Source organism: Poecilia reticulata, unplaced genomic scaffold (assembly GCF_000633615.1).
Source record: "Poecilia reticulata strain Guanapo unplaced genomic scaffold, Guppy_female_1.0+MT scaffold_249, whole genome shotgun sequence".
Lineage (NCBI taxonomy): Eukaryota > Metazoa > Chordata > Actinopteri > Cyprinodontiformes > Poeciliidae > Poecilia > Poecilia reticulata.
The window spans coordinates 27,042-36,022 of NW_007615034.1; the positions used below are offsets into that span (position 1 = coordinate 27,042).

General features: G+C 49.3%; 1 protein-coding gene and 1 gene segment (V, D, J or C); one reads left to right on the forward strand and one right to left on the reverse strand.

Annotated features, from left to right (window-relative positions):
• Positions 1–1,531: 1,531 nt before the first annotated feature.
• On the forward strand, positions 1,532–7,524 carry LOC103460466 (zinc finger protein 691-like). 2 transcript variants are annotated; one of them, XM_008402640.2, is made up of 4 exons: positions 1,862–1,943; positions 2,195–3,145; positions 3,261–3,821; positions 4,901–7,524. In XM_008402640.2, exons 3-4 carry the CDS (start codon positions 3,368–3,370, stop codon positions 5,776–5,778), a joined length of 1,332 nt encoding a protein of 443 aa, XP_008400862.1. In that variant the 5' UTR covers positions 1,862–1,943; positions 2,195–3,145; positions 3,261–3,367; the 3' UTR covers positions 5,779–7,524. The 2 variants fall into 2 exon arrangements, with proteins under 2 accessions (XP_008400861.1, XP_008400862.1); XM_008402639.2 differs by lacking the exon at positions 2,195–3,145 and having other exon boundaries at positions 1,532–1,943.
• The window catches only part of LOC103460491 (T-cell receptor alpha chain V region RL-5-like), a 6,861-nt gene continuing 4,500 nt past the window's right edge, over positions 6,621–8,981 (reverse strand). Inside the window, 2 exon segments of the V gene segment in view lie at positions 6,621–6,882; positions 6,935–7,011. Coding sequence covers positions 6,621–6,882; positions 6,935–7,011 — 339 coding nt within the window.

The following is an 8,981-nucleotide window of genomic DNA, read 5'->3' on the forward strand; positions in this document are numbered from 1 at the left end:
TGTACAGGGTTCTGGTGTTTCCTGTCACTGTGGGCTGCACAGCGCAGTAGTACACAGCAGAGTCTGTCACTGCAGCAGAGGAGATCAGCAGATCCAATCGGTTTCTCTCCTTGTTCAATCCTGCAGTCAGTCGAGGGTTTGGAGGTTCTGCTTCCACCACAGTTGGATCTTTAGTATCAGTGATAAGGAGAAGGAAGCGAGGAGCTGATCCAGGATCTTGTCGATACCACTGGAGGTTTTCTGCTTTAACTGAATAGTTACAGGACAGAGTGACTTTGCCTCCCTCTGATGGAAACACTTCAGATCTGATGGCAGAAATATCAGCTTCCAAGCTCTGACCTGCGGATCAAACAGCATGTTATCTTCAGAAAGGAAAGCCAACGTGGATCTGCAATGATCTGGAAACGTCTTTGTTTTCCAGCGTTTCTGCTCGGAAACATACGGACCAAGAAGAGCCAAGAAGCAGATCACAGCCAGGTTTTCCATGTTTCCACAGATGAAATGTAGGTACCGAGGTTCACAGCGGGAGTCCAGCTGCTCTGCAGTGTGCAGGAGGAGACTCTGCTGCTGCGCTCAGTGGGACAGAGATCTTCTCCGAGTCGCTGCAGCCTTCCTGCCAGCTCTACCCAGTCTGGCAGGAAGCGGACTTCTCTGGCTCCGCCCAGCAGCCTGCTGACATCATCTCACCAACTGGAAGAGAAATGGATCGAGCCACAACCCTGTGGGACTCCGTAAGTAACCCTGGAGTGTGAAGAAGAAAACAAACTGGAATCTGTGGGACAGATTTAAACCAGACCAGTTCTGTCCCAGCAACATGCTCCCTCTGTTGTACTCCAGTCTAAAACATGGCTTCCAACATGCTTCAGAAATAAAAACTGAAAGTCCTTTTTAATCAGACAAACCGGGAAAAAACAGGTGCCACCATTTGCATTAAGAAGTGGTCTAGTTCAAGGCCAGCACACATGCTGAAGGTGTTCGAATGAGAAGAGCTGCTCAGTGAAACCTGCTGCTGGAGCCAGTCTTATTTTTTAATGGTCTACTAATCAGCTGAAGTTCTGGTTGTTAACAGTTTTCATGTTCAATGAAGAACAATTCAACAGATCAGAGGAAGCATGGAGGAGAATCAGTGGTCACAGGTTCAGGTTCTCAGGAGCCATCAGACCTGGATGTTTCTCTGGTTCTGTTCAGATCCAATCCGGGCCTCCAACGTCTCACTTCATGTTCGCCGTCTAAAATCAGCCCCGCAGCCTCTACCGGAGCTCAGCAGGTTCATTTCTCCACAATCAGAGGAAGGGGAAGAGGGGCTGGGTGGAAGCTCAGGAACAAACAGGAAGCAGAGATAATGGGACACAGGTGGCAGGAATTAGACTGCACCAGAGAGGGGGAGGGTAGGGAATCACTCCCAGCCTCATCACTGATCTGCATGTGGAACAAATTATCCTCATCTCTGCTCCTGCTTTCACTCACATGAACATCATCTGTACTGTCAGGCTTTCCAGATATGAATCAGCTGCAGGCGAGCTTTTTTGTTTAGTAAAAGCCCCAAACCGGTTTATTCCGGTCCAAACTTTGGCGTCTCTAAAATATCGATGACCCGTTTCTCCTCCTCCAAGATGGCGGCGCCGCTGACGCATCCCTCCGGAAGCTCTCACCCTGGGGTCCGGCGGAAGCTTAGCTGCTGCTAACAATTAGCTTCCTTTGTGCGGCCCGAGCAGGCAGAGACGGTGGTTCTGTTGGACCGGAGCGGAACATCCGAGCTGCGGCAGTAACGATGTGTTCCGTCCAGCCTCTGAGAGACTTCATCCGGGAGAGACTGACCGCTGCGGCCGAGGAGATCTTCTCCGAGGTGGAGAGGACCATCGGCCGCTTCGAGGAGGAGCTGGACGCGCAGCGCAAGCTGCTGGCGGTGTGCCTGAAGCCGCAGGTCCGGCTGCAAAGGATCGGTAGGTTCTGGTGGTTCTCTGGGTCCGACCGGACCGACAGGAATCTGAGGTTTTCTACCAGAAACGGTACCTCTGGTTCTGGTTCGGTTCAGAGTCCAGCTGGTTCAGTAGGAACTAAAGAACCAGGCGCTTCACGGTCCGGCGGGTTAAAGGAACCACAGTTTGGACCGGGTCCAAATGATTCTTTATTATTAATAGTAATAATGATGTGTGGCGAAGTTCAATAATTAATTTCTAACATTTTCTGGCAGATGTTGGGAAAAGCTCCAGCGGTCAGAACCAGATCTGGACCTGGAGGTGAACCTGGACCAGAATCGGGACTTTTTCTGCTGCTAATTGGAACAATAACCAAAAATCCTATTTCCGCAGCAGACCGGATGTCGCTGCAGGCGAAGCAGTTTAACTGACTTCAGATTTCAGTCATCGTTGCTGCTGTCACGGAACCAGCAGCAGGCGTGACGATAATGACGACAACAATAATGACGATGATGACGTCATCATGTTTCTGGGGTTTTCGTCACTCCGCTGGTTCCGCTGTGGATCCACAACTTCATCCGTCACTGACGCGTCCGCCATGTTTGGAGGCTGTTCGGTCGGTTCCGGTGTTGCCATGACGATGCCACGCCTGAAGGGGGCAGATGTTCTGGGACATCCCATGTCTGTTAGAACATGGTCGCCATGGAAACGCATGAAAACAGTCTGGAGCTGTTCTGTCCCATGCACTCTGGGTCAAAGGTTACAGGTGGAGCTATGACATCATCGTCTTCAGATCAATGCTTATTGGTTAGACCTGATCAGTTCAGAACATGGAGCCCGGATGTTCTGGTTCTGGTCGGGTTGTCGTGAAATCGCTGCTGGGTCGTAGAACGGTCCAGAACCCTTGAGGGAACCGGCCCGTCTTCCTTCAGTGAAGAGTTCTGATGCGCGTTCAGAACCTCCAGACGGGTTCTGGTCCAGCTAAAGCTGCAGACGCAGAACAGAACCGGTCCAGAAGTTACTAATGGTAGAACTGAGCCAGTAGAACCTCCGGTACCGCTGGGCTCAGCAGAAGCTCGGTCCATTACTGCCACCTTCTGGTGGTGGTTCTGCCTGGTTCTGGTGCATTCAGGGTTCTGTTGGTGGAACTGGACCTCAGAGAGACTGAAGGCCTCTCTGAAGGTTCTGTCCAGTTCTGCACAACCAGGTGACCCAATCAGAACCAGGTGGGTTGGAGCAGAGCGGTGCAGTTGGGTCCATATTCATCAGAACCAAGTTCTGGTTCTGTAACGTGTCTTTGGTACCAGGATGATGATTATTTTCCTTCTTGTGTCCCATCAGAACATCTTCAGCACCACGTTTGTAAGGAGGAGGTTCTAACGGGCTACGAGAGTACCTGCAGTCTGGACTGGGCCGAACCAGAACCTCTACGCATCAAAGAGGAGCAAATGGAACCGAACCACATTCTGATCAGACCCGACCCAGAAGAACCAGAACCTGCGCAGCTCACAGAGACTCTACCGGAACCAGGAGCTCCACATGTAGGAGAAGCTGCAGAGGAACCAGAACCTTTCCAGAACCTGGACGATCAGGAGGTTCTGTCAGAACCAGACAGGCCACAGATCATCGACGACCTGGGCGAGCTAGAATACCTGGACTTTGACGAGTACCTGGACGACCCGGAAAGTCCGCAGATCATAGATGACCTGGAAGAACCAGAACTTCTAGAAACGGAGCACAGCCTGGAAGAACCAGAACTGCAGAACAGAACCAGGAAAGTGGAGTTCTGGACCCGGCACGACGATGAGGGTCTGCTGCTGAGGAAGGAGTTTGATACCTTCGTGCCTCGACAGAGAAAATCCAAAACCGAAGAACCGGTACCGGGTTCTGACAGCCTAGCAGGTATGAAACCACTATCCAGGTCCAAATGATCCAAACGGGTCAGTACAGTAACCTGAGCCCAGAACTGAGATCATTTCAGACTTCTAACTGGACCAGTTAAAGCAAACGGCTCCAGAGGTTCTGCTGCTGGTTCTGTTTAAGTCTCGATGAGCAGAAGGACGTTTGGATTCTGGGTTCGGTTCTGTCTCTGGTCGGTTCTGGACCGGCTGCCACAGACGAGCTGCTCGTTATTCACAGCCTTCCAAACCCAAACCCGCGATTTCTGCCGACTTCACTCCTTCCTGAGCACACGCTAATGCTAATGCTAATGCTAACGCTAATGCTAACGCCAGAGCTCAGTTTTCATTCAGCATTTTGCTGCACAGATTTAAGTTTTCTGGCAGATCGCAGATCTTTAAAAAGCCGATTCTGATTTTGGCCGATAAAAGTTAGTTTTGTCTGACAAGTTGCTAATTAAGGCAACTAAAGTCGCTGAGTCAGCAACAGTGGGGCAACTATTGATGACAGCAACCATTTGAACCTGTCCTGGTGGGGCGGGGCTGGCCCGGTGGGCGGGGCGGGGCTGACCCGGTGGGCGGGGCTAGGGTTAGGGTAGGTTCCAAAATAAAGGAAATCGGTGCTGATTACTTTTAAAAATTTTCCCTGAATTTATTTTTCAATCCAGTTGGTTTCACTTCCTTCATGTAGCACTAATTGACAGCACAGGTCCTGTGGGGAAGCCGTTGGTTCTTCAGGCTCGATGCCAAACGTCACAGAGGTTCTGTGGATCCTGACGCCTGTTGAGTCCAAGATTAGAGCTACGTGAAGGTCATCACTTCCAGTGTCACAGGAATGTTTAAGAGTAACGGCCTCATCAGTGTTTAACACTACGTCAAATAAAAAATCAGGTCTGATCTAAAATCGTGGCGTTCTGGAAGTTTTAGTGCTTCGGGAGGAAAACCTAGAGTTAGATTTCCAGAACAACTGTAACTATTGATCTGTGTAGGATTAATGAGTGAAGCTGAATGAAAAATGCTTGTTTAGTTGGTGCAGCTAACGTTTCAGTTAGCAGTGCTCATCACTCATTTCTGTTTCTCCAGAAATCCATCAGAACTACGTCTGTGGGGAGGAGGTTCTGGCTGAGCAGGAACAGAACTTCAGTCTGGACCTGAAGGTACCGGACCATCCTCGGATCAAACAGGAACAGGAAGAAGTTGGATCCGGTCAGGCCGGACAGAGACCGGAGACCGACATCTTCATGGTGACGGTGAACTACGACGAGAGTGAGCACAGCGAACCAGAACCCAGCAGCTCCCAGCAGTCCGAAGACTCCGACGAGCCCAAACCGTTCGTCTGCAAGACGTGTGGCAAGAGGTTCTCCAACATGTTGCTGCTCCACGACCACCGGGACACCCACCAGAAGGAGAAACCCTACTCCTGCCAGCTGTGCACACGGCGGTTCGCCCGGCGGGACTCTGCCTTCCGCCACATGATCACCCACACGGGCGAGAAGCCCTTCCCCTGTCAGATCTGTGGGGAGAAGTTTGGCCTCAACAGCCACCTGCTGCGCCACCTGAGGAGGCACACGGGCGAGAAGCCCTTCTCCTGCCACATCTGCCACAAGCGCTTCAGCCAGAGCAACACCCTGACCTGCCACGTCAGGACCCACACGGGCGAGAAGCCGTACCCCTGCAGGGTGTGTGGAAAGGGCTTCGTCAGGCGCAGCGCCATGAACATCCACATGAGGATGCACACCGGAGAGAAACCCTTCACCTGCAAGGTGTGTGACAAAACCTTCAGTCGGGGGACGGGGCTGAGCTACCACATGAGGACCCACACCGGAGAGAAGCCGTACTCCTGCAAGCTGTGTGGAAGAACGTTCCGGCAGTCCAGCCACCTCATGTGTCACATGAAGAACTTTCACCTGGACTGGACCCGAGAGAAGAGGTCTCGGTCTCAGATGGAGGAGGAGGTCTAGATCTACCATAGAGAGCAGAGGTCTAGACCCAACATCAATATGAAGTTCATCCTTTGCATAATGAGTCAAATTGAACCCGGTTCTGATTGAACCCAGTTCTGAGACCAAATGGACTTACAGGGGTCCCTACTGGGGGCCCAGGTGAACCAGAACCCATATAGCACGTCATCGTGCCCATTAGGCGGTGCTGTTAGCAACAGTGTTAGCATAGCTACATACGCTACCTTCACCACAGAGAGGGAGATATGGCAAACCTGTTTATCATATAATCATGTTGGATTCTTAATCAGTACTGAGTTGTTGATGTCAGAACCTCCAGTTCCTCTGGACCGACCAGGTGAGCTCGTCGTCGGGTCCACCGGTCCTGCGGATCACAACTGAGCATCACTAGTTTGGTTCTGGTTCAGTTGGACCCGATTGACCGGAGTGGTGAGCTTGTAGACTCAAAGATCATCGTTCAACTCGATCAGAGACTGAAAAATGATTCAGATATTTCCAAAGTTTGAGGCTCAGCAGGAAGTTCTGAAAGGTTTCAGTGAAGAAAGGAGCCGTGGTTCCGGTACCAGACCGTGGAGAACCTCCAGTCATCCACAGCTTACAGTTTGTATAAATAAATGTAAATAATGACCAGCCCTGAAAGGTGGTCCAGTTGGACCCCAGAACCAGAACCGGCACACATTCCGGTCAGGGGAACCAGAGGTCCAATTCTATTGGCTCCCTTAGAACCGCCCGAGGTGGTTCTGCTCTGCTGACACTAATCTGACCAGAACCAGGTTCTGCTTCTGACCCGTTTACATTGACATTCCTGTCTCTGAGGCAAATGGACTGAACCAGAACCGGGCTCACTCATTTATACCCCAGACATCCGGAGGCAGCCTGGGGTTTAGTGCCTTGTTCAGGGTGGAAGCCGGAACCGGACCGAGCCGGACCTGTAGCGCTACGCTAACACCTAGAGCGCTCATCAGTCTGAAGCCCCGCCCCTTCCTGCCTCGACTCCCCACAGAGCCGAGCAGGACCGGCAGACGGGTCGGTTCCTGCAGCAGAACCTCTACAGGAACGACGGTGAGGAGATGATGGACCTCCAACCCGGCTGGGAACCAGAACCTGACATCCAGGTACAGAGAAGAGAACAAAAATGACGGTGGATAAATTCTACAAAATAACTTTCATGATGCCGGGTCGGAACCGGGTCAGAACCGGGATGGATCCGGGTCGGATCCAGGAATCGTCCGGCTGACAGTTTCAGTGTAATAATGTCAGGAAGCTTCAGCTCATCAGGACTTTGGACCAGCAGAACCGATCAGAACCGATCCTGTCCTGATGCGCCTAGAAACCCGAGCCGCTCCTCGGACAGTAATGGCTGCCCACAGGCTGCGTTGGTCTCCATGGCAACCAGCAGACGGCGTGTTTTATTGCTTGGCTGGTTTCTTCAGAAATGCTGTTTAAATCTGGACCCGTTTCAGTGAAAACTCAAAGTTCTGGACATCCTATCTGGGTTTCTAGGACCGAAGCTGGAGCAGCTCCTCCAGAGACGCTCATTCAAATATTTCAACCTTTATTCCATCCAGTTTCTTTACAGAGGACTGAATGTTTGCTATCATGTGCCTGTTCTAATATTTAGCCTCTATGTTTCTGATTGTATCCATGTGAGCTCTGGTATGTGTTCTACTCTAGATATTCTGGTTCTGTGCTGTAGAACATCACTAGAAATAAAGTTTGTGGAGAAGTTGGACACTAATCATCGAATCAGCAGCCTGTCCTGTTGTGATGTCATCAGTAACTGGGAAAAACCTCACGGCTGCTTCACATAACTTAAACTCCAGATGTTTGAAACTAGTTTGTGCCAAAACATATTAGTAAATTTAATCTCTGCAAGCGGACCAGAATAAATGTCATTTTCTAATTTAAGATATTTACAATAAATTACTATTGTAAATAGTAATTTATTACTATTTACAATAGTAATAAATTACTATTGTAAATAGTAATTTATTACTATTGTACTTTGACTAGTCATCTGAAAATATGTTTCAGTTGACTAGTCAAAGTACATTTGAGTTATTTTGCTTTTTGTTTAGTCAAATTTCAAATTAAAGATCTTAAATATATATTTATATTCCTTAAAAGCAAATAACAGACCAGGGCCTCATGCATGGAGCTGCGTGCGCACAAAAATGTGCGGCCCCATATGTATGTATGTATAAAATGCATGTAGAAAAATTAACTTTGCGTCAGGTTTGCGTAAATATATGCTCACTTTTTCGCTGGGAAATGTGAAAATGTGCAGCAGCCATGCAAACTTTCTGTGGACAATATCAAACTACAAAGCATCAAAACTCATAAATACACAGAAATCTGACATTTGGTGTTAATTAGGTCAGAGGTCCCCAACCTGTTTATTACCGCAGACCGTCAAGACTTGGAAATGTTGCTGCGGCCCGATGAGGAGGGGAGGAGGGGAGGAGGGGGGACCGTTAGATGAGGCTCCTGCATGTTGGTGTCCCACTAAATACTGAATATTCCATATTTGGGTTGTCTTGGCCCTTTTATCGCAGCCTGTGGGTTTTTCCTGACTGGGAACGAGAACAACCTGCTGAATGTGACGGTAGCCAATCAGAAAGCGCGGTGACGTCAGAGCAGAGGGGAATCCCAAACAGCTGASAYATCGGAGATGATATGTGGAAATGTTTATTATTAAATCTAAAGGTCATTATTATGTTTATTCAGTTAAAAATGTTAACTATGAAAAAACATTTTCACCTCCAAATCATAGAGCAGCAAATAGAGCGGCTGCTCCGTCGTCTTTCATCCACCTCCTTTTCTTTTTGTTACGTCTTTTATCTCTTAAAATGACTCCACAAACTATCACTACTGTTTCTACATCCTTATCCGTGTTGGTTATTCTAAATTCTCGCTATGTTGGGGTTTTACTGGATTATCCTCTGGAATCGGGATGTTCTGACTGAATCGGTTCGTGTTGCTCCTGCCTTGGACGCCATGTTTGTTATTACCCAATAGTAAGTCCCGCCTACGCCTCACAACTCTTCGGACTCACTACGGCCCAGTTCTCTGTCTAACAGGTCCGGAAAATCCCCAGAACTCGAGTCTTACCCTAGAGATAGTTTGTGGAGAATTATCTGTTCAAACTGGGGTCGGAAAGGACTCGTCTAGCTCTGACTACCTTCGATCCAGAAGTTATGACC